Raw genomic sequence first — 26247 nt, 5'->3', positions numbered from 1 at the left:
CAAACATAATTTTTTTTTAAATCTTATTTTCAAAAGTATTTTTATTTTGAAAAATTTTATTTAATTTTTTTTTTATTTTCAATATTTTTTTTTTTATTTTCAGAAAATTTTTTATTTCAAAAATTTTATTTAAATTTTTTTTTTCATTCAATAATTTAAAATTTTTTTTTTAAAATCTTATTTTCAGAATTTTTTTTTTCAAAAATTTTGTTTAATTTTTTTTCATTCCAAAATTTTTTTAAACTTTATATTTTCATCCAAAAATTTTTTAAATTTAATTTTCATTTTTTTAATTTTTTCCAAATATTTTTAAAAAATTTTATTAATTTATTTTCGAATTTCTTTTCATATTTTATTTTTAAGCTAAGCTTTTTTTCTATTTTTTTTTCCAAAATTTTTAAACAATTTTTTTTTTAATTTTGAAAAATGATTTATTTTTTTCAAATTAATTTTTTTTTAAGAAAAATTTTAATAATTTGAAAAACTTTAATAATTTCATTTGTAGAATTTTATTTAAAAATAAAAAATAATTTGAAATATATCTCAAAATATTTTTAGCTTAAAATTTCAAATTTATTGAATTTTAAAAATTAAATTAAAATTTAAAAAAAATAATTAATTTTAACATGATTTTATTCATTAAAAAAATTAATAAAAAAAAATTCACTGTACCTTTTTCTCGCAAAATCGCAGAAATCCATTTAATAGAAAGACGATAAATTTTATTAGTTTTTCTTTTATTTTGTGTTTTCGATGATAATAAAATAAATTTTCAAGTAATTCCAGCACGTTTGAAAGACTTCAAAGCATTGAGAATCCTAAATTTATATAAAAATCGATTAATTAGGTGATAGAAATGCGGTTAATTAGAGACTCGTGTGGTGTGCAAGAAGAGACTCGAGAGAAGAGAATTTAGTCTCTGTAATCAATTTGTACTTCTCGTTGTAGTTTTGGAGGTAGTTCGCGGTAAATTGTCTCTGGCACGTTATCGTTACATCTGTAGACCAAATCCGACCAAATGATCATCTCTTGCGAGAAACAGAAGACTCCCAGGCGCCCGCCCTTGAGTGTGCTATCGTAAATGTTGCCAGAATCGGAAACCATGTTCTCGCCATTGAAGATGCGCAAACGAATGAGTCCGATTTTGGGTCGATGCAACAAAAGCCATCGATAAGCAGTGCGTTCTTTCCATCCCTCGTTCTGTGGATCCTTCCACAAAAGCTTCACTTGATCTTTCGTGTCGCCCGTATGCCATAAACTATTTCGCAGCATTTGACCCGGACCTGTTGCACTATCGACGAGTTTCAATTGGATGCCGGGTTCAGCAGCTGCTCGGAATGGCGTTGCTTGCCAATACGTTTGGATGTTCTTCTTCCACATTACGGTATAGAATTTCCTGTTATTCTGATAGGCGAAGATAAAACCGACGTAATCGTCATCGACGTTCGTGTCAATGAAGAAAGTTCCCTCAAAGTCAACGCCGCCAAAGGCATCGTAGCCGACAGCAAGGCCGGGATCGCTGTTTTGCGTTTGAACGATTTCAGCTCCTTTGTTGTAAATTACCCAATTCGGGTCGATTTGAGATTCGCCTTCGGGATCCAAGACGACAGTTTGGTATGTGCGGAAATCCGTGCTGAAGATCTTTGAGTTGTTTGGGCAGTTGTCGAGATAATTCGGGATTGAATCCAAATCCCAATCGTCAGCGCAAATCATGATTTGATCGGGATTGTAAGCTAAAGGACAATTGTCGACGTGATTTAAAACGCCGTCGTTATCCATGTCGTTGTCACAAGCATCGCCTCGACCATCGTTATCGGTGTCAAGTTGATCGCTGTTAGCAATTTTCGGGCAATTATCTATAAAAAAAAATAATTAATTTTATTTAATTAAAAAATAATTATTAAAATTAAAATAAAAAAATAATTTTTCATTTTTAAAAATTAAAAAAATTTAAAAAAAAATTAATTTTAATTTTAAAAAAAAATAAATTAATAAAACATTATTATAAAACAAATTTTTAATTATTTTTTTAAATTAATAATTAAATGAAAATTAATTTTAAAAAATTATAGAAATTTAATTAATAAATTTTTAAATTAATTAATTTTTTTTTTTTAAATAATTAATTAAAAATAAATTATATTTTCATTTAAGAAATTTTAATTAATTTAAAAAATTAATTATTTATTAATAATTAATTTAAAATTAATTTTTAAAAAATTAATTAAAATTTTAATTTTATTAAAATGAAGTGTTTATTTAATTAAATTAAAATTTAAAATTAAATAAATAATTAATAATTTGAATAATTTTCAAAAAATTAATTAAAATTATTAGAATTTTTTTTTGTAAAAAATTGAGACTTGATGGTTACCATTTAATTTCTTCAATTTTAATTAAATTTTTAAATTAAAAAAAAAAATTTTATTATTAATTTTTACATTATTTTTTTTTAATGAATAATTTAAATTTAATTATTTATTAATTTTTAAAAATATAATTTAAATAATTTTTTAAAAACTTTTAAAAATTTATTTTTTTTTAGTTTTGAAATAAAAAATTTTAATTTTTAAATAAAAATTTTAATAAAATTTTCAAAAATTTTGACTTACCTTGTGAATCTTGGATACCATCAAAATCTCTATCGATGTCACTATCACAAGCATCTCCAACTAAATCGTTATCTGTGTCAGTTTGTGAAGGATTTGCAATATTAGGACAATTATCGCATACCTAAAAAAAATTCAAAATTAATATTTTTTCTTTAAAATTTCAGATTTTTTCAAAACTTACATCTCCAATTCCATCGCCATCTGAATCCATTTGATTCTTATTCGCCTTCCGTGGACAATTGTCATAATGATTCAAGATACTATCGTGATCAATGTCATCCTCGTCAATCTCAATTGGAGCCCGATAATGCGGATCGCAAGCATCCCCGATGCCATTATGATCGGAATCTTCTTGTCCTGAATTCGGCAACGTCACGCAATTATCTTTGCGACATCTCAAATCGGCGCATCCCAAATCGTAATCGGGCCAACCATCTAAATCCTTATCAGGTCCGCAGTGCAAACCGTCTCCCGCAAAGCCAATTTTGCATTTGCAATAATAACGATGTCCCTCACTTTGACGACAAACGGCATTTTCGTCGCAAACTGTGCCATCGGGACACATTCCAGCAACGGCGAAACATCCATAAGTTGAGTTACGAACGAAACCTTGGGGGCATTGACATTCGTAAGAGCCTTCAGTGTTGACGCAATGGGAGTTTGGAGGACAATTTGCTGTTCCGTCGCGACACTCGTCGATGTCGATGCAACGTTGACGTTGGAAGGTATGATCGAAGACAGCTAAACGACATCCGCCAGCATGAACGCCGCTGTATCCGGGGGGACAAGGATCACAGGCAAATCCGGGCGCTAAATTTGAGCAACGAACGCGGGGATCGCAAGGTTCGTATAAATCGCACTGTGGAAAAAATTTGAATTTTTTTTTATTATTTTTTAATTTTTAAAAATTTATTAAATTAAAATTAATTAATTTTTTAAAATTAATTATTTTAAATAATTAAATTTTTAATAATAAATGAAAATTTTGTTAAATATTAGTATAAAAAAAAATTAATTGATAAAAAATTATTAATTATTATATTAAATGTTTTATAGAATTATGTTAAAAAAAAAATAAATTAATACTTAATTATTTGATAAAAAATTCAATTAAATTTTAAATAAAAAATTTTTTAAAATTTTAAATAATTTTTTTTTAATTAATTTTAATTTAATAGAATATTATTTTAAAAAAATATTTAATTAAAAAAATTATAAAATTTTATTTTTTTTATAAAATAATTAATATTATTTAATTTTATCAATAATTAATATAAAATAAAAGGAAAATTTTTAAAAATTAATTTTGTTAAATTTAAATTTATTTTTAAAATTTAATTTAGGTAATTAATTTTTAATTCAAAATATTTCTTTAATTAATTTATTAATTTTTATAGTTTTTTATGATTTTTAAAATTTTTACTTAATTCAATAATTAAAATTAATTTATTTAAAATAAGAAAAAAATCTTACTTCATCAATATCATGACATCTCGTACCATTTCCAGTTGATCCATCAGGACATGAACATTTATAATATGGAGGATGGTCCAATGGCGAACACATAGATCCTGCAATTGAATTTCAATTATTAAAAAAATTCCCTTTAAAAAAAATCCCATAAAAGCCTGATAACGTGCAAATTATCCCAAAAACCAAATTTACAGGTAAGTTAGTTTTACAAAAAATCTACATTTTTCTATTTAGTAAATTATTATTTACAAACAAACACTTTGAAACTACCTGAGCCACAATAATTACAACAACAACAACAAGTGCAAATAATTTCAAATAATTTGAAAAGTAGTGCAAGAGAGATTATTCACATATTTTCTATTTAGTATGAAAAAAACAACAAAAAAAAGTGTTTGGTGCAACTAAACTAAATATTTGAGTTTTTTACGATGGCATACTCACCCAATTAAGTTTTATTTACTATTTAATCAACAACAACAACGGTAGTTGCAGGATCTTTAATGGATAAAATTGCTCAGGTAGTTTTCATTAGCAGTAAATTTTGTGCACTTTTGTTCTCGTTTTTAAGTCACATTTTAATTTTTATAAAAATTTCTCTCAGATTTTAATTAAAAGATTAGTTTTCTGTGTGTAAAATTGTGTCAAGGGTTAAAAAGTTTTTATGAAAAAAATAAAATAATAATAAGAAAATGCATTTTATATTAAAAATTATTTATATTTAAAAATATATTATTTATAATTAATTATAACAGAAAATGATTCACATTAAAGTTCTGATTATTATTAATATTAAAAAATAATTTAATTTAAAAGTTTTCCTTCATTAAACAAATTATTATTTATTATAAGTGGTTTCTATGTAAGAGCTGTTAATGGAAATAAAAAAAATTTATGAGTGAATTAAAGGAACGTGATTTCTCCTGTTTTAACAATTTTTTTGTGTGAATGTGTGATGATTAAAAAAACAAAAAAAAATTAATGAGTTAAAAAATTTCGGGGATTCTGTATTAAATATTAAATTAAATGTAAATGATTACAAGCATGTCTTTTTTAATTTATTTGATGACTCTGTACAAAATAATAATAAAAATTAAAAATAATTTTTAATTTAAATTTAATTTAAATCCTTTGATGATTTTCAGGCCAATTTTTTATCTTGATTTTTTTTTTACTTATTAACACCCATAACGTTATAATTGTGCCTTTGTGGATGCATACCTGGTGCACATGGCTCATCGTTACATGCATTACGTTGATGGCATGTTCTGCCGTCGCCTTCATATCCTATTTTTTTTTTAATTTTTTTTTAATTGTGATTTGTTAAAAAAATTTTTTTAAACTTACCTCGAGGACATTCGCCGCATCTGGCACCGTGATGAGGATCATCATGACAATCAACGCCGCTACAAAAAAAAAAATAAGAGAAATTTTAGGAAATTTATGAGAAATAAGGGAAATTAAACAATTCAAAACAAAAGCCCGCTAAACATTTGTCACAGTCGTAAAAATAATTTATTGCATTCAAGGTGGTCTTGCGACTCGAAACTTTTTTTTTGTGTGTCACTCATCTTCATCTTCTCTCTCATAATAATAACAATAGAGCCGCCTACATGCGTTTCACACAAAAAGAAAAAAAAATATTTAAAAAAATAAAATTTTTGACAAAAAAAAAACGTAATTTATATTAAAAAATTTATTCATCTTTAATTGTTTATTTTTATAATATTTTAAAATAAATAAATAAAAATAAACAAAATATAAAATTTTGAAATGCTCTTTTATGTTTAAACATCTTTTACGACATTAGAATAACCATATCTATTATCTTTATAATAAATAGTAAATAAAATACACCTCAAGCCGCTCTACCGGTATCAACCGCACGTAAAAATAATGAAAAAGGAACAACAAAAAGAAAGACGATAAAAATTTTTATTGGAATTTATTGCCTTTTCTGGTATTACTTCCTGATCTCACTTAAATGCCGAACTGAGATGAACACGAAGCGAAAACAGAAATTGGAGGTAAAAGTTGTGATGAATGAGACAAAAGCGCATTTTGATATAGGATATAGGTAAGATTTTTTTTTAATTTTTTTAACAATTTTCTTTATTTTTTAGCTTCTGAAAATATTTTTTGATTTTTTCGCAAGAAATATTAAAGTTAAATACAAAATACAAAAGAAAATGAAGATATGATGGAAAAGTCAATATGCAAGAAGACAAGAAAATCATGTCAACTTTGTAACCGGCGACAGGTAATGTCGCTATTACCTGTACGGAGCGATGTCACTTTTGTGGCAGAGAGAAAAGAAGATAGACGTACTAAAGATATTCTGTATAATTTTGGAAGAATAAAGCGATTGTTTAATTAATTGATTGAGTTTTCATAGTCATTGGGGTTACATTTGGCATCCCTTGCGGGATTCGAACCCGCGACCTTTGGACTAGAAATCCAAAAACGAAAGAAAGTAATGAATCAATATTGTCAATTCTTTCAAAGTCTTTACTTCACTCGAACGGCAACGGGCAATTTAACGAAACGCAATTGAGAAAATAATAACATGATTCAGTGAAAATAAGTCAATCGAACAAATTCAAATGAAACAAACTTCAACTTATATGGAAGCTTACATCCGAAATTATTTTTAATCATATCAGCTTAAACTGAAATCATATGTCATAAAAGTCGAAAACCTCACAGGAAAACGAATTATTGAAAAGCTCATATCGAAAATGTATATTTAACAAAATTTTAATATTGAACACAAATTTTTGAGAATCAACATAATATTATTGGACTATGTTCAATATGTTTCAATTATTTGAACTCAATATGCCTTAAAACTATTTTTCGCAGAATACAAAATAGAACCCGTAAATAAAACTTATAATTTTTTCCCTTCTTCATGTGACATAAAATTAAATTAAAATTTATCAGACAGACATAATTTTTCCCTAAAAACGATTATTTTTTTATTCCAAATCTCATTAAAATGCAGTAACACAATAAAGATTAAAATGACACTTTTATCGACATTCGTAACGAATATCCAGAGACAACAAACACCGACCAAACAAGCATCTTCAAGCACAACGTAATAAAAATAAATGTAGAAAAGAGAAGTGATTCTCCAGACAAAACATTCAATAAAATTGATATTAAAACGATGTAAATCCAGAGGGATAACACCATCGGCATCCATAATTTGTAAATTTATTATTTTTTACCTATTACGAGAAAAAGTTTCATCTCGGGATATCTCTTTAGTTTTTTTTTGAGCTGCAATTAAATCGCTCTAAAAAAATATATTTTTTTTGCTGCTACGGCAACAATTGAAGCCACATTTCGAGAACAATGTTTTTGTTTTGATTTGTTTTTATTTGCGGTATGTTAACGCTTTTAAGACGATTGTTTGTTTGTTTTCTATTTCGTCGTGAGTATTTTTTATGTTTTGTTTTTGTTGATTCATCAGAAATGTTATTTTTTTTTGTCCTAAAATTAAGGACAAAATTTTTTTAAGGACTTTAAGTTCAACCGCAAAATTTCTTGAGGCATGTAAAATTTTTCTGAACAATTTTTTAATTGTTTAAGTAATTAGTACGGAAAATTTTACAGGACCTGGAAATTCACTCAAGTAGATTATTTTTTGTTATTCCAACAAATTTTTTGGGTTTTTATTAAAGTTTTTTCTTAATTAAGTAAATCGCAGTATCTACCTAAAAATAAATCCAATTTTCGTGGAAGGAAGATTGTTTGTCTCTCTTATGCTTGCCTAAGCAGCAAAGTAGTTCCATATATATTTTTTTTTATTGTTTTGATTGAGAAATATAAATCAATGTGTTTTATGATGCGAGATATTGCGTTAATGTCATTCTCTGGCAAGATTATTGGATTTTAATAAGTAAAACACTTTTAATGACGAATAAATGGGATTTGTTGTCGTACTTTTTTTATTATTTGTCGTGAGATATGTCACGGAAATTTATGGGAATCACTGAGGAGAATTAATTTAATTTGCTTATCGGAATGTCTATTAATTATAATTCAACATGAAAGTCAATTTTTTCTTCTTCTTTCTCGTCTTCGCTCGGTTCGCGGAAAGGCCCACGTGTTTGAATGATATTCTGGCGCGAGTCGCATAGAATAAAATTTCTCATAAAATGCATCGAGTTGCAACATATATTTTTTTTTCAAGTTCTCCCACGTCAAACGCGAAGAAATACAATTATATTTTCACACAAACGCGAACAAAACGACCACAGCACATTTAAAAAGAAACATTTTCAGTGAAATGAGGTGCCCTGTGGCGAAGAGTTTTGTCGAAAAATGCATGTTCACGTGTGAGAAAAGAACATAAAATGTAACAGTTTCTCACTGCAGAGAGCATGAAACCCATTTTATTTCTCATTAAAAGGAACCAAGGTGTGTTCATGAGGTAAAAATGTCTCGTTGTCAATACGCCGAAAATGACGCTTGTTCAACACGTTTCACGATAAAGTGACGTTGACGCAGTAGTTAATTAAACACGGGCGCATTTCTTTAATGAACGAACTCGAAATATGTCGATTTAATGATTTTTGTGTGAGAAAAAATTGGTTGGCAACTCACAAAAAAACAATGAAAGAAGCTAAAAATATTTGAATGAATTTTTTTGGATGATGATCAATAAATGGCACTTGAGTTGAAATGTGATCGAGTGCTTTTTAACAATTTTTTTGTTTGTTTTTTCAAGTCGAAGGTTAAGCCAAGTTGATGGAAGCAAATAAAAAGTACCCAGAAGCATTTCGTCTCGAGATTGATTGTTAAAGCTACTCTAAAATATTTAATAAAGTGGTCACGAATCAACTTGTTGCTTCATTTGTGGTTTAAAATAATGTGTGAAATTTTATTTAAAAAAAATTTTAATGTTAAATTTGATCAAATTTTTAATATTTCTTCATAAAACTAATTATTTTTTGTAAAATTTTGTTCGAATTTGCCTTGTTAAAATATTAAAATTAATTTTATGTAGATAAGAAAATAAAATAAAAATTTGCAATTTTTTTTTCTTTTATTCTGCGGTAAACTCTTATCAAAAAAAGTGTTTATCAGAACGAAATTTCAGTAATATATTTTTTTTTTATAATTTTTTAAATATTTTTTATTTTATAAAGTAATTTAAAAAAATTAAAAAAATTATATTTAAAATTTATTTTAAAAAAATATTTTAAATATTATTTGAAAAATATAATTTACTTTTTTATTAATTTTTAATTTCATTTAATTATTTTTTTTAATTTTCTCCTAATTTATTTTTTTTTAATTTTTATTTATTTATTTATTTTTTTTTTTGAAAAATAAAAAAAAAATTAATTAAAATTTACAAAATAATTCAAAACAAGCAAAAAATTGTTGTTTTGCAACTCTAATTTTGAAAAAAAAAAAATTAATCTATGTTCATGAAATCTCACTTCCCGTTCTGTAAAAAAAATTCTGATAAAAAAAAATAAAAATATTTCAGTTGCTAAATTCGCTTTGTTCGATAAAGACCTCTTCTCAAAATGAGCAAATTTAGTTTAATTTTAATTTTTGTGACAATTTCAACTTGTCATGCCTTGACTTTTCCGTGTCTCGCAACTGTTAGCGATTGTCACGCTCATGGCTTAAATTTAACTAAAACTGACCAAAAATTAGAGCCTGTAACAACAACTCCGGATGCTGTAACGAGCGTCACTATGAACGGATACATTCCCGCTTTGCTGCCCGGTATTTGTGATAAACTTCCTAATTTGGAATTTTTAACCTCTTTGGCGACAGGAATTGAGGAAATTCGCGAAAATGCGCTTTTGGCTTGTGGCAATTTGAAGTCTTTATCTTTGTACAAAAATGAGCTTCGTGAAATCACGGCTTCGGATCTTCGTGGCTTGAAAAATTTGGAAGATTTGAGTGTCGTTTCCAACAAACTTTATGACTTGGATATCGAACGAATTTTAGAAAATTCTCCCAAATTGAAGAAAATCGCATTTGCTGATAATAATTTCGAATGTAATCGATTGAAGGAAATTTTGTTCAAACTAAAGCGAAGAAATGTCGAAGTCGATACCGATTACTTCCTTTTGAGACAACGAAATTATACCGTGAACGAAGTCGAAGGCATTCATTGTTTGACCGAAGAACGTTGGAACGAAGAGCTTTGGAAAGAACCCATGTACCTCGTCGCCAATTATTACAAGGAAAAGTCTGATATCGAGAGTATTGTCGAATTGTTCGTGATGACGAGAAAAATCAAAGAAAACTTGGAAACGAAATTGCATGGAGTTGATTTAAAACCAAAAGTTGTGGAAATTCCAAAACCTGTCAATGGAACAAAAACAGCTACAGTTCAACCTCCCGTCGTATCAACGCCAAAACCGCCAGTTTCAAGAGAAACTTTGGAAACGTTAGAGTTGATGAGAAAACTAACACTTGTCGTGAACAATATTTTGGCTAAAGTTGAGAAACTCGAGCATGAAATAAAATAAAAATGAAATTTGATCATTTTTTCATATAATTTTGACAGTTAAGTGACAGATGTCAAAATTTTTTTCAATATTTCAATTTTTTAGATTTTTTTAAATGTTTTTTTTTTGCAAATAAAAAAAAAGAAGCAAAAGCTTTAATATTAAAATTTTATTAAAAAATTTCATAAAAAATCTTTTAAAAAATTTTTGACATTGACAGCTGTCAATATTTTTCAAATTTTTAATTTTTCTTCAATTATTTTTAATGAAATTAGTAAGCTTTTTATTTTATTTTGTGAGTAATTTTTATTTAAAAATTCACTAAAATATTAAAAAAAAATTTCTAAAAAATATTTTTCAATTCTTAAAATAATATTTTACATTGACAGCTGTCAATTTTTTTTTAAATTAATATTTTACCTCAATTTTTTCAATGAAATTTTTTATTTTTGAGTAATTTTGATTAAAAATTTATTTCTTAATCGTAAAATTTTTTTTAATTTTTTTGACATCTGTCAAGTGTCAAAAATTATTTCATTTGATTTTTTTCTCAGATAAAAAAAATAAATAAAAACGAAGAAAAAACGTGCCTTGCTATTTAACATTTTTCGCCGGAAACCTTTTCTCTAATCTAATTTCCAAAACGTCAACCCACTTGAAAAGATGAAAATCTTTTATTTTGAGACAATTTTCTCGATAACTCTCGATTCATTGAACAACTTTATTGACGACAAGTGCTCAGCAGGTAATCTCTTTTTTTATTTTTACGTACTTTATTATCCCACACGCATGTAATCTTTTTATCTGCGACATCGCATAATTTCGTAAGGATTTTCAATAAAAATTTACATCCGCACCTTTTGTGAGAAAATACAAAAACATTTTTTTGTTACCAAAACATTTCACAATTTTCCATTGTCAAGCAAATTGCTTAAAAGGTCTCTTTTGTCACTCAGCTTGTCGCGTGAAATGTAATCCAATGAAACGAGAATACACCTGATGCATCCGATCAATTCGTTAATCTCTCACACGAAAAAAAAATCTTTTCTTTTTTTTATAAATATTATGGTTATGACAAGTTAGTTATGCGCATAGAAATTCCTGTTTATGATAAAAAATGAATTTTATTGACGTTCGGTCGATTGACGCGGCTCAATGATGACTCCAACATTTTTCAACCTATCTCTCTGTTTTATGTGTTCATTTATATTCATGATATTTTGTTGTTGTTGCTTTTTTATCAATGTGTTTTAAAATGATGCCATACAAACTTGAAACACATAAAATAGCATTTAAGACATTTATGTTGATGCAAGTCATTTGTGGATAATAATGTTATTACCATTATATTGGAATTGAATACAGCTCAAAATAAGTTGTTAGCAATTTTTTTTCGTCATTGCAAGATTGTTTTTGCTTTTGCTACCATATGGTAAGAAACTTTGACGATCATGAAAAACATTATTTGTATTACTTTGAGAACTTTTTTTTATTGCATTTGAAGGGATTTTCAATAAAAAATTGTATTTTGGGCGTTTTTGTGTCTGTTTATTTAAAATTTCAGGTTTTTAAAAATTTTATATTAAATTTAAAAAATATATTCAGATTTAAAAAAAATTAAAATTTTTATTTTAAAAAATTATTTTTTCTCAAAAATAAAATAAATTAATTTATTAATTAATTTTTTGTAAAATAAATTTAATTAAATTAAATTAAATTAAATAAATTAAAAAATACAAAAATTTAAAATTAATATTTTTTTTAAATTAATTAATTTTTAAAGTGAATTAAATATTTCAAAAACTAATAATTTATTTAAAAAAAATAAAAAAATTAAATAAATTGAAAGTTAAAAAAAAAATATAATTTAAAAATAATTTTTTTAAAAATTATTAATTAATTTTTTAAAGAATAAAAAAAATAATAAATAAATTTTGAAATTAAAAATTTAATATAAATTTATTTTTTTTTTATTTAAAAATAAGATATCTAAAATTAAAAAAAATATAAAAGAAACTTTAAAATTTTCAATAATAATTTTTAATTAAAAAAAAAATAAATTGTTAGAATATAATTTAAAAAATTAAAAATTTTTAATATTTAAAAATTATTTTAATTTAAAAAAAAAATTAAAAAGTCAATAAAATATTTTTTTAAACATAAAAAAAAATTCTCAAACTTCCCACAAAAAATTTAAATGCTGTTAAGTTGTTCTTTTTCATGTCAACTCCAACATCACATTTTTATGGATAATCAAAATTTATGTTTCGAAATCAGTGTGAGACTTCCCATAAAATAATTTATTCTCTCAGAGCGATAATGTTCTGACAAAGTCTCATGTCAAGTGTCATAAATAAGAATTTCACTCACCTGAAGCAAGGGCGATCGGCACACGTCATGCCCGGACGACAGTTAATGCCATCTCCGAAATAACCACGTGGACAACTGCCGCATCTCATGCCTTGTTGCGTGTCGTGACACTGAACGCCTGCGATTGGAAAATATTTTTAAGAAGATTAAGTCATGAAAGCAAAGCGGATTAGCATTATTTATTGTAATTAAAGTTATTGTTCGACCACAAACAACAACAAACAAGAGAGAAATTCTATTTATTACCCGGAAAACAGGGATTATGCGATGCACACGTTTGAATGAGTGGCGCCGGAGCAGCGTTACATGCATTGCAACTCTCGATCAAACTACGCAAATAATTGATTTCTTGTCGTTGCTTGCCCACATCTTCGCGCAGCGACACGATAACGCCTTTCAGGTCACCGATTGCTTTAACCAAGCTTTCTGCAAAAAAAAAAAAATAAAAATTTGACGTTAAAAAAGTAATTTACGAGTAAAAAAATAAATTTTGCCTGAGGAAAGAACTGAAAAATTTCAATTAATACGGAATTTCTCAAATAATTAGCAAATAAACATTTCATTTTTATGTGAAGTGAAAATAAGAACTCCTACTTACCGTCACAATCTCCGCTTAAAATCGGTATGTCTCCGCGACGATTAAAATTGTTTTTCACTTCGACGCGTTCTTCGCGGTAACGTTCATTAATCATGTACCGATCGCGAATGTCACGCTTCTTGTTTTTCTCAGCGGAGCCAGAATTGCCTTCTGCGAAAGAAAATAAATAAATTAAATAAATAAATTTGATGAAAATTGAAAAGGGTCTCCGACACGTATGATAATTTTTTTAAGAGATGCACGTACAAGATACTTTTTTCTCCCAAAAGAGCATCTTTTAATAAAATTGCAATTTTATGAAAAAATTATTTTTTTTAATTTTTATGAATTTTAAGAAATTTTTTTTCTTTTTTTTTATTATTAGATACCTAAAAAAAAAATTTTTTTTTAAAGTTTTTTTTTAAATTTTGAAATTTATTATAGAAAAAATGAAAAAAAAAAAAATTAATTTAAAAAATTAATTTATTTAATTATTTAATAATTTTCATATAAAAAATTTTTAATTTTTTTTTTTTGAATATATTTTCACATTCATAAATTGAATTTTATTTTTTGTAAAATTTAAAATTTTATATTTTTATTTTCATTTATATTTTTTTTTTTTTTAATTATTAATTATTTTTGAAAAATTTTATTAATTTTATTATTTATTAATTGTAATTATATATCTTTTTTATTAAAAAAAATTCTTAAATTATATTTTTTTAATTAAAAATTTTAAATTTTTTTTTTTAAAAACTTTTAAGATTTTTTTTAATTTTAATTATTTTGATTCATTTATTGCAAAATTTTAAGTTTTTAAATTTAATTGTAAAAAATATTAAAAATAAATAAAATTAAATTAATTAAAAAAAAATATTAAATTTAAAAAAATATTTAAAAAAATTTAATTATAGAAAATTAAATGAAAGTCAATTTAAAAAAATTAAATAAAAAAAACAATTGCATTCAATTTTTTCTTTTTTTTTTTTGAAGAAAAATTAAATTTTTATAAATAAAAAATTCTTAAAAATAATAAATTTTTTAAAATAAAAAATTAAACTATTTTTTCGCAAAATCGCAGTAAAGACGAAAAAAGGGATAATTTTTTAACGAACCTGTCTCATACAATTTGTTCTTTTGCTTTGACAATTTGTCCGTCAAATTTTTCTTCATCAACTTTTTCTTCTCCAATTTTTGGCAGTTGGCGCGTGCCATGGCATTGGCTACTGTCGAATCAATATGCAGCGGATATTTTCGTTCTCTGAACTGTAAATCGAGAAAAAAAATCATAAAATTCAAATATTTATTTTTCCTTCAAAATTTTTTACCATTTTCACACTCGGCTCTTCCATGTTCGAGTACAACTTCGACAAGTTAATATCGATTTCCTGCTTTGACGCTTCCTTGCAATCAACATACAGAGTAAGGGAATTTTGTTGGAACAAAACCGCCAACGAGCGAATCGTTGACATCTCATCAATTTCGGGTGCATCCAAGTGTTTCGAGAAGATGTTCGCGTTGGATTGGATATCAACAGTTACTGAAATGGAAATTTTTTTTATTGATTTTCCGTAAAAACAAGAGGAAAATTTTTGGATTACTTCTCTTATTTTGCCGATCCAAGTAAAAAGAGAGCTTATGACGCGCCATCGGAAAATCAATCATGAAAAGTGCTTCCAAGGCAATGCGGAATTTGCGACGCGGGCGAATGTGACGCAGCGATATCGTGAAATCATTTTTGATGAATTCTTCCAGTTCGGTAGATGCGACTGCGGAAAATTTTATTTTTATTTGTCAAAAAAGAGAAAAATGCGGAAAAATGATATTTACCTGGATCTAATGACAAAAATAACCCATTTTGGATGTTCACGAGGAAAATTAGGAAGAATACGAAAATATTCTTCATTTTTTGTGTGTGACTTTTTTTGCTTGTTTTTTAAACTAATATTTTTTTTTAGGAAATTTCCTTTGTTTCAGGTCATTAAAAAAGGTTGCAGCCCTATAGTTCGGGTCGAAAGCAGCAGACGAAAAAATTATGATCAAGTATTCTCGAAGATTTTTTCTTTTCACTAATTAATGTTTTTTCTTCTCTCATAGGTGAAGCATTGCTAAAAATAAACGAAACACAAAAAAATATTATTAGCGAATTTCGGGGAAAAGTCAATAAATAAAGTTTAGGTAGTTGGAGTTGACATTGAAATATGTCGTAAACAAAAATTATTTCAATAGATTTTTTTAATGAGAGAATTAGAAGCTTTTCAATATTTCGAGAAAAAAAATCTAAATATATTTAATTTGCATTTTAAATTAAATTATTAAAAAATAAAAAAAAAATATTTATTTTTTAAAAAATATTTAAAATATATTTTTTTAATTTTTAAATTATTATTAAAAATTTGTTTTTAAAATTTTTAATTATATTTATAAAAATAAAAAAAAAATAAAATTTTTTTAAAAAAAAAAATTTAATCATTTAAATATTAATTATTTGAAAATATAAAAAAATTTAATTAAAAAAATTAAAAAATATAAAAATTATTATTTTATTAATTTATTTATAAAATATAAAAATTTGCTTAAAATTATTTTTTTTTTTGCTTTTGAAATTTATTTTTTTTATTTAATAAAAGCTATAAAGAATTATTTTTTACAAATTACGAATATAAATTTTAACACAAATTTTATAAAAAATGAAAAAAAAAAATCATTGTTTTGCTTAAATTATTTTTTTTTTTGTTTTTGAAATTTATTATTTGTTTTATTTAGTCATTCAATATATTAAATGAACAAAAAATTAAAAAAAAAAATTTAATAAAAATAAATTAAACTTAAGAAATTTACGTAAATTAAATTGTTTGATTAAAATAAAAATTTAAAAAATTGCAAAAAAAAAAAATAATTGAAAAAAATATTAAACATATAATTTAATTAATTAAAAATTAAATTTAAAAAATAAAATTTATTGAAAAAAATTAAAAAAAAAAAAAAAAATTTTAAAATTTTTAAATTAAATAAAAATTAATTAATTTTCGTAAAAAAAAAATAAATTTGAATAAAATAAAACTTGTTAAAAATAAAAATTAATAAAAATAATCATTTTTAAATTTCAGATAAAAAAATATCAAATTCAAACAAAATTTAAAATGTTACAACAAAAAATTCTATTTAAATAAATTTCCGAATTGAGAACAGCACAAAACCCTCAAAACATTGACGACACGTGACACCGTGAACATCGCTAAACACAAAATCTAGGTCTCAAAAACCGAAGATTTACAACAAAAAATCTCCATTATTCAAAACAAACAATGCCATCCAAGCAGTTATAAGCAGTTTAAACACAAAATATGCATACAGCGAAGAATAAAACAAATTTAACCTACACACAACTATTATAATAGACAATGGGCACTACCTTATAAGGAGATAAATGAACGTTAATAAAAAAAATTTTTTTTCTAAATAAAAAAATATATTAATTTTATAAGGTTTTCGATATCAGTTTTCGTACGAGAACCATTTAATATAATCAAAAATGTTTTATTTGTGTAAATTGCTGTAAATTGTCCAATTTTGACACGTTATATTGTTATTTATCGACTAATATCGCCATTTTCGGCGATCCTAAATTTGTATAAAAAAAATAATTAAATGAGTTTTGTTGTTTTTTAGGTGGTCCAACGTACATTGTATGATAATTAACACCCTTTTGCTCGAATAAAAATCGAGAAAAAAATCGAAAATAAATAAAACAATGGATTTTGGAAGGGATTGACGCGTTCCAACCTTCTGGGAATTCGATATGTCTGCGTTTTTTTCTCGTCAATGCTCGAAAAAAGAGAAGATATTGCGTGATAAGATCAGAAAAACGACGAAAAAGAGACAACTTAATTTTTAATTGCTACGTCTTAATTTTTGAGGCAGGTCTCTTGATTAATTATAGTAATTTAAGCCACAACTCCTTCCTCAATAATTTTGATTTTTTTTCTCGCTTTGTATTTTTTTATCCTTTGATGTTTTGATTTTTGTCTAGAATCTAGATTTATCTTTAGATATCTGGATAAAAGCTTGTTGAAACAATGTTCAACGAAAAAAAAAATGGATTTTTGATTAATAACAACGTAGTTAACAACAATCAGCGTGTCATTTGTCTTCGAAAACATGGACGATGATTGTTGTAAATGTAAAAAAAATGTAAAAAAAACGAAGAACGAGAGAGGATTAAAATGCATTGGTAATGAGATGGATCTTCACACACTCATTATATCACTGCGATGTGAGAGAAAACACAAAAAGAAGAAGAAGTTTAAAGTAAAGAGTGCTCAGACAGCAAGGCAACGTCGATCGATTAACAAATGAAACTTTTTTTTAATTTTTTTTTTCAAGTTGCGAGACACAGTATGAAAGCGTCGTCTGACTAATTATTTGAGACAAGTACTCGACGGTTATTGATAATGGTGATTCATGAAATGGTAATACTCGGATGTGATTTGTTTGGTTTTTACTGAGAAATAAGGTATAGATCATTTTTTATGGAATTGAGGTAAGGAAGATTTCTGCGAAGTGATAAGTCATAAATTTCAAAAATTTATAAAAAATACTTCCTACAGTTTAAAATTAATGAATTTTTGGTTCAAAATTGATGGATTTTAAATTTTTTTTAAAAATAATTAATTTTGTATTTATTTTAAAATTTAAAAGATTTCGATAAAAAAAGGATAAATTTCTAAAACAAATAATATTTTTTTAAAAAAGTTGAATCAAGGAAAATTTTAAAAAATTTTTTTTCGTTTATTTTTTAATATTTTTTAAATTTTTTTTTTTAATTATTTTTTAAGCAAATAATTTGAATATTTAAAAAAAACTAGAAAAAGTAAAGAATTAACTTTTAATTATTCTTTATTTATTTATTATTATTTTATTTTTATTTTTTATTTATTTTTTTTGTTTTTTTGAAGAAAAAGTTATTAATTTATTTATGGAAAAATGCGCAATGCGGAAAAATTTTAAATCGTTTTATTTTTTATTAAATAATTTCTTAATTAATTTTCAGCAAATTTTGCTAATTAAAGTTAGTTCTTTGGATTTTAAATTTAAATAAGCCTTTTGAGGAATTTTATAAAACAAATTAACTTTGTTAAAAAATATATTTAATTTATTCAATGAAATGCGCAAAAAAACTGCGCAATAATTGCGGAAAATTTGTAATTCACAATTTCGTACTCCTCACATGATAATACTTTCATTTCAACAAAAATTCCTTCTCTCTTCATTTAATTTCAATTTAAATATTTATATAAAACTCTCAATTAGCTTCTTGTCACATTCGAGTCACAACTTTGTCTTTCAACTGTCATAAAACCACTTTTCTTATCCAACAATTGCGCATTTTCCATGATTTATGACTCGTCCAACTTTTGACGATTATTGATGGCTTTTAATTCCCGCGCATTTAATTCACATTTACGATGACTTGCCGTTACGGGGCGCCCTCAAAACGGCGCGACTTGCATGCTGAGTGCAGGTAATCGCAAAACAATAAATAAACCACTGAAGTTGCAATAATGCATTATCTCGTCAAATGTAATTCGCTTCTTGCTGGCAATTTGCTTTGAAAGTGAGAAAAAGAAGAAGAGAAAAAATTTCATCGTCCAATAAAAAGCTAAACATTTTAATCTTATCTCGAAAAATTCCATCGAGGAGTTGAGATTGAATGCGAAAAACGATAATTTGACAAGTAAGAAAATTCTCGCTGTTCGAAAAGAATTTTAATTCAAACGCATTCATCATGCGGCTTATCTCGAAATCAAAATGTTTTCATCCAATCATTCGAGATAAATGCATATTATGACTTTCATAAATTTTTCTCTGCCTCTATCATAAACACCAGGTTAGTTTTATTAAAATTGCGTTTTAACGTCATAACAACTCCCACGCACTCGTCACAGCACAACGGAATGATGGAGTGTGTGATTTGATGATCCAAAGAGATTCAGATAATAAAAAAAAATTGGAAAGTACGCGAGATGCAGCAGCAGCGACTAAGCAACACGAGAGGAATGTCGGTTAATGGAAAATTGTGCGCAATAATTTTAGTTTAGGTGTTCGAATAATCGTTCACGGTGACATCGTTCGCATTATAATCGCTGCTCGTTGATCAAACTCGTCATTATTTCAAATTAATTTGTCGTCACTTTATTTATTTTTATAATTTTTACGGGTTTTATAATAATTTTTAATTTTTTTTATTGAAATTATTATTGCACTTTGCACGCGTTCACACAGAAGATCACACCAAGATAAATATTTTAATGCGTTTGCACGGCGAGGGAATTAATTTTTAGTTAAAGAAGATGTTGTTGAGTTGAAGCACGTTTGTGCTGGATATTATTTCTATTTGACATAAATATGATGAAACGCAGAAATAATTGCGGTTATGCTTCGTTTATGGCGATTAAGACGTAAAAATGGCAACAAAGTTATGAAGTTGCGTGAAAAATTGATGGAAATCGAGAATTTATGGATTAAATTGTCATTTTTAGGTTCAAGGGTAAAGAATTTTATTGAAATTTGAAGAAATTTCGTGATTCATAGACATTTGAAATTTCAAATAAATAAAAAAATTTTTTTCAAAAAGTTTAATTATTTTTTTTTTTTTTATAAAATTAATAAAACTTTTTATTAAATTTTTTTAAAAAAATTTTTTATAAAAATTAAAATGAAAATTATTTTTAATATTAAAAAAAATAATTTAATTAAAAGTTAAATTTTAATTAATATTTAAATTAAAAATAAATTTTTGCTTTAAAAAAAAATCATTTATTTTGAAAAATTATTAAAAAATTAATTTAATTTAGTTCTTCAAAAATTAATATTTTTCAATTTTTTTTTTTTAAATAAACTTTAAATAAAAAAATTAATAAAATAAATTTTATTATTACTTAATATCAAATAAATAAATTATTAATTTTAAAACAAAAACCTATTTTAAATAATTATTTTTTAAATTTTTTTTTTAATTTAAATAAAATTTTTAAAATAATTAATATTTTTTTAAAATAATATTTGCTCAAAATTTTTTTTTAATCTTTCAGAAAAATTCAAATTATGAATTTAATAAAAAATTTTTCAATTAAAAAATTGGAAAAAAAATAAATTTAGAAATATTTAGGTTTTTTTTTAAATTGAACTAAATTTCCAATATAGGTCATAAAAATTAAATTTTTACAAGTCACTTTTAAAATTTTCTCATCTCAAAAATATGTCAATGTCATTTTGTTTAAATTTTTATAATTAAATGCTCTTCTAAAGTAATTTTCCCACAAAAAACCATTAAATAAATTAAAATTTTCATCAAAATTTCAAATAAATCTCAAAATTCTCATAAATCTTCTCACAAAATCCTCTTAAACGAACATCTTAATCCTCAGCAGCAGCAATTTGATACCTCCAAACTGTCACATCTATCTCGCATTTATCACAAATTTATCAAAAATCCCGTCACCACGTGCTCTATAAAAGGCGTGATGGCGCTTAACTCTTTATTTTTTCGTTGTTCACATGATGCTGCAATTTTTCACGCCTCCTTAACAAACTCTCAATAAATAAATTTAATCATCAGTTCGCCGTCTCTTAATAAAAAAAATAATAGGAAATACACTTGAAACCCATTCATTCGCTCAACTCAGCATTGATTGAGAACAATTTCGAGATCATCACTTCTTCACATCCCAAATTAATATTTCAAAGCATGTACGGAAATTTCACGCTTATTACTTTTTTTCTCTTGCTCTTCGCGATGCGTACGAACGCAATCAATCATCATTCATTACATTGTCGAAGCAAGCACAGTGGATTCTAATAATGGTCAGAAGAAATTCCAGTTCGCCTCTCTTCAGTTCCAGATTAATAATTTATGACTTTTTTTAATTGTCGTATCGCTTTTTTATGGTTATTTTATTTACTTACATGCCTCGACATGTTACATCGACGACGGAGCGACAGACAGTTTGTTAATAAGATTGATATCTCGACGTTTCATGTAATTATTAATTTTTTTTTTCAAATAAAAATATGCAGATCTCGTAATTTCTCGCTTTTTATGATTATTGAGTGCTTAGCTGCTCATTTTATGATTTTTTAATATTTTTTTTAATAAATTCATCAATTTACAACTTAATTAATTTTTGGCCAATAAATCCTTTTATTACAGCGAAAAATCGATTAAAATCTAAAAAAATTCCTTTTCTCGCATATTCTTAAAAAAAAATTTAAATAAAAATTCTTTTGTGAAATATTTTGCTACCTCTTTTCTTGTTTTTTAAATATTTATCTTGTCACCCGCTGTTTTTCGTCTTTTTTTGGGTTATTGCTTCTTGGCTGTCGAACACCTTTTTCCCTCCGATCAGATATTGAATATCTAATTAAGTGAGGAGAAACGCTCTTTAAATTGACGCACTGGCGGCGGCACGTCACAAGAGACGACGACGACGACGAAAAAAGAGGCTGAAATTTGATACATGCCGTGATATTATCGACGGTTCGGAATGTAACGTGATATGAGAAGAAATGAAAAAAAAAAATGAATGAAAGAAGTGCGTTAGTTAATCCTTTTTTTCACACGAAATTTACGGAAAATAATTTAATGGAATTTTTTGTCGTGTTTTGATGCGGAGAGAACAATAGACTGGATGTCTATAAGTAAATGTCGCGTTATTAGAGGAAAATCAACAATTAAAGGTCAAAAGCCGTTGTCTATTTATTAAATGAGGTAGAAGGGGGATTGTAAGTTTATAGAATTTTTAAGCTCGAGATTTAAATTTATTTTTTTCTTAAATAATTTAAATTATTTTTCATATAAAATTTTCATAATTTTTATTTAAAATAATTTTTAATTAAATTTATAAAAAAAATTAATTAATTTAATTTAAATATTAAAAAATAATAATTTTTTAATTAATGAATTTAAATTTAAAAAAAAATATTTTTTAAATTAATAAAATTAAATTAAATTTAAAAAAATATTTAAAATTTAAAAACATAAAATTTTAATTAATTAATGAATTTTTTTAATATATTTTTTTATTTAATTTATTGCCAAAAAAATTAAAAATTACTTTGTAAGCTGAATTAAATAATTTTTTTTTTAATTTTTTCTGGGAAAAAAAATCAATGAAATATTTTTAAAAAACAGAATAAATTGCAAAAGAAAAATTTAAACAAATTTACAAGATTTTAAATGATAAATTCTGACAGCTGTCAAAATTGAAATTACAAACCAAAAAGGAATAAAATTCTTTTTATAAAAATTTTTTAAAATTACTTTCAATAAAACTAATATTTTTATTTCGCATTTAAAAAAATTCTTAAGAGTCGCTTTAAAAAATAATTTTAAAAAATTTTGACAGCTGTCAAAAAAATTTTTAATTTATTTTTTAAATTATTTTTAATCCAATTATTTCTTAACAATATTTTTTTAAAATTCTAATGTTAATTTTTAAAAATTAAACGCAAATTAACATCACAAAATAAAAATAAAAACAAATATTTGACAGGACAAAAAATGACAGCTTGAAAAGACAAATTAAAATTTTTCAAAAAATTCAAATATTCAAAGAATTTAAAATTTAATAATTGAACTTAACACAAATAAAATTTATTCAAAACATCTAAAAAATCGAAATTTGTAATTAAATTGACAAACGTCAACTGTCATCTGTCAAAGTTCAAATTTATTTTTCAAAGGTTATTTTTTATGTTAGCTATTGACTTTTGATAACTAAAAATTAATTTAAATTAAAAAAAAAATATCAAAAATTCTAAGTTAAAAAAAAAATGAAACTGTTAAAATTTTTCAGCTCTCAAATAACTCGAAAAATAAAATTCGAGCTTCAAATCCGAAAAAAATAACCTCAAATTCGTAAAATCCATCAAGACAGTTGTTAACCAAACAGACCTATTGTAGACCTATCTGTGACATAATCTATTCATTTGCGTCAATCACGGAGCATCGCATTGTTGTCACTCGCACACAAATTGATGTCAAAGCAAGAATTTTCGCGCAAAATTAGAAGATAAACGATAAACTTTGTATGCGTCGTAAAAAGAGAAGAAGAAGAAGAGTTTTTTGCTCTTTCCCTTTTATTATTTGTTATTATTTATTCTCATTACTTTTACCAACAATGCTTCGACTTTGACAATCATCTTTGTTTATGTTAGTTATTAAATTTGTTCGAACAATGCGTTTTGCGTGCGTCGAAGAAAAAAGTGAACAAACGAGACAGGGAGTGATATCTAAATAAATAAATAAAAATATACAACACACCCATTATCGCCGTAAAAATTCAATTGAATCCTCGTCTCTTTTTTTGTCTCTCTCTCGCTCCATCCACGAGACAGACAGACCGAGTAGGTGTTTATCGGATAATTATTAAAACAGATTTTGGCGACACGATCTCTCGCTTGATAACACAAAAAAAAAGTGTTCAATGTCATGCCACACGTTGGTAGATGACACATATGGTAAAGTTGTGTGGAAAAGAAATTTTTTTCATAAATTTAATTTATCGAGTAAATTATATAACATGCCGCAAAAAAACACAAAAAAAATTGATGATCGTGCAAAATCCATTCGCGAGACACGAAGATAATGGAACAATGTGATTAAAAAAACATCGCGAGCAAATTAAAAAGCGTGGGTGTAATAAATATTGTTATTTATATGCAAAAAAAATATAAAAGCGTTTTAATGAGCAAAGCATGTCCAATATTGGAATTGGCGACGAGCGAAGAAAAAAAATCTGAAAATTTCAAAGAATTTTTTTTTTCTTCGTTAGAAGACTCGAAAGAAGTTGTATTTTGCGTAATTTGATATGTACTTGTTGTCGTTCACTCACGCCAACTAATTTGCATTTAACACCTCATTAAGCACGTATAATCCTTTTTTGGGCTGCCAAAGTGTGGTGTCGAATTTGTATCGATGTTTTGGCGACAATTTTAATGAGGATCTGATAAGGGTAGCATTCGATGGATATCGAGATATTTTTGCTTTTCATTACGGTTTTTGTGTTAATAGAGTGTTGGTTGGATGAAAAGGAATTAAAGTGACAAAAAAAAGAGATATTTAGGTAGGTACAGGAAGTGAGCTAAATTGGTTTCAAGTTAAATTTAAAATGGATTTTTGGGTGAGTTGGTTGATTTTTTAATTAATTTATTTTGATTTTTCAGGTTTAAAAAGGATTTAAAGACAAAATTTTTAAATATAAATTTTTCGATAATTTTTATAAAAAATATTTTTTTTAAATTTAATTATTTTTTTTTTTATTTAAATTTTTAACTTTTAATTGAAATTTTTTAACAGATTTGTGTATCTGTAATTAAAAGTTAAAAATTTTTAAATAAAAAATAATTTAATTAAAAAATATTTGTATTAAAATTATTTTTAAATAAAAATTAATGTTTAATTTTTTAACAATTAAAAAAATGATAAATTTTAAATTAATTAAATTTTCATTTCTTTTTATTTAAAAAAATATTTTTTTTTAATTTTCTAAGTATGTATTTAGCTTATATTGAATGAAAGTTTTGAAATATTTTTTATTTTTTAATTATTTAAATCGTTTAATTATTTTAAATTAAAATTTTACGAAATTCAATAATTAATTAATTTTTTTTTTTAATTTTTTTTTTTTTTTAAATTTTTTATTTAAAATTAAAAAAAAACTTAAAAATAATTTTAATTCATTTAATTTTACTTTAATTGTTTTTTTTTTCTTTCAATTCTTTAAAAAAGGCAAAAAATAATTAATTCACATAAAAATTTTTTGAAATTAAAAAAAAAATAATTTTTAATTTTTTCGGTTAAAAATCTTCTTTTATCAAAAAAAAATATTCTCAAATTTTTATAAAAAAAAAAAGTAAAAACGCGCCAAGTTCTGCCCTTGATCCACTTTCCATCCCATACATCAATTAACATAATGATAATTTTTTCAACACTTAATTATTACCTATTAATTACTTTTTATTTTATTTTTAATAAAATTCTATTAATCTGTCAAGCAATTCACATCAAATCAACTCACTGAACAGTAAAAATTGTCTTACAAGCTCCCCGATAATTAACACTCCGTTCACTTTTTTACTCATCAATCATTTATCTGTTTGACATTTTTTGCGCCTTCCATTGATTCCTCATTTACGAACATTGACAGTTATTGCAATTTACATAAAAATAAAGTAGAAAATAAAATTCTTCCGTTCAACTGTTGAAGGGCCAGAAATTTACGTAACAACAGATAAATCTTATTTGAAAGGAGAAGGTCGATGGTTGTCTTGACAACTGCTCACAACAATTACTCGTTACAAATTTTATTTTATTTATTTATTTTTTTTAACTCACCGTCAGTCAATGTAAATATCTGTATTCGGTTTTTTCGCTTTTAACTCAATAGTAATAATAATATTTTATTTTATTTTAATTTTTCTGCAGAAAAAATTTTTATCTTTTATGTTTTTATGTTTACACTGCTTCACATTTGTTTCATCGATAATTTTTTATTATTATTTTTTTGCACTATTAATTTTTTTATTTATTAATTTTTACCTGTTAAAAAATAAAATTTATATTTTTTCATATTTTTCACATTAAAATATTTATTTATAAATAAAAAAAAAAAATAAATAAATAAAATGAACTAAATAAAAAAATCAACATTAATCACTATTTTTC

General features: G+C 24.7%; 1 protein-coding gene across 1 annotated transcript; it reads right to left on the bottom strand.

Annotated features, from left to right (window-relative positions):
• Positions 1 to 792: 792 nt before the first annotated feature.
• Positions 793 to 26056, bottom strand: LOC134831569 (cartilage oligomeric matrix protein). Its single transcript, XM_063845323.1, has 14 exons — positions 25918 to 26056; positions 15351 to 15628; positions 15122 to 15289; positions 14849 to 15060; positions 14636 to 14786; positions 13539 to 13688; positions 13187 to 13366; positions 12941 to 13058; positions 5433 to 5491; positions 5307 to 5372; positions 4086 to 4183; positions 2794 to 3471; positions 2613 to 2733; positions 793 to 1856 (listed from the first exon to the last, which is right to left on the bottom strand). The coding sequence occupies exons 2-14, from the start codon at positions 15424 to 15426 to the stop codon at positions 913 to 915; spliced, it is 3021 nt and encodes a 1006-aa protein (XP_063701393.1). The 5' UTR covers positions 15427 to 15628; positions 25918 to 26056; the 3' UTR covers positions 793 to 912.
• Between the last annotated feature and the right edge of the window lie 191 nt (positions 26057 to 26247).

Source organism: Culicoides brevitarsis, chromosome 2 (assembly GCF_036172545.1).
Source record: "Culicoides brevitarsis isolate CSIRO-B50_1 chromosome 2, AGI_CSIRO_Cbre_v1, whole genome shotgun sequence".
NCBI classification, from domain to species: domain Eukaryota; kingdom Metazoa; phylum Arthropoda; class Insecta; order Diptera; family Ceratopogonidae; genus Culicoides; species Culicoides brevitarsis.
This window is presented reverse-complemented; position numbering and strand designations above follow the sequence as displayed.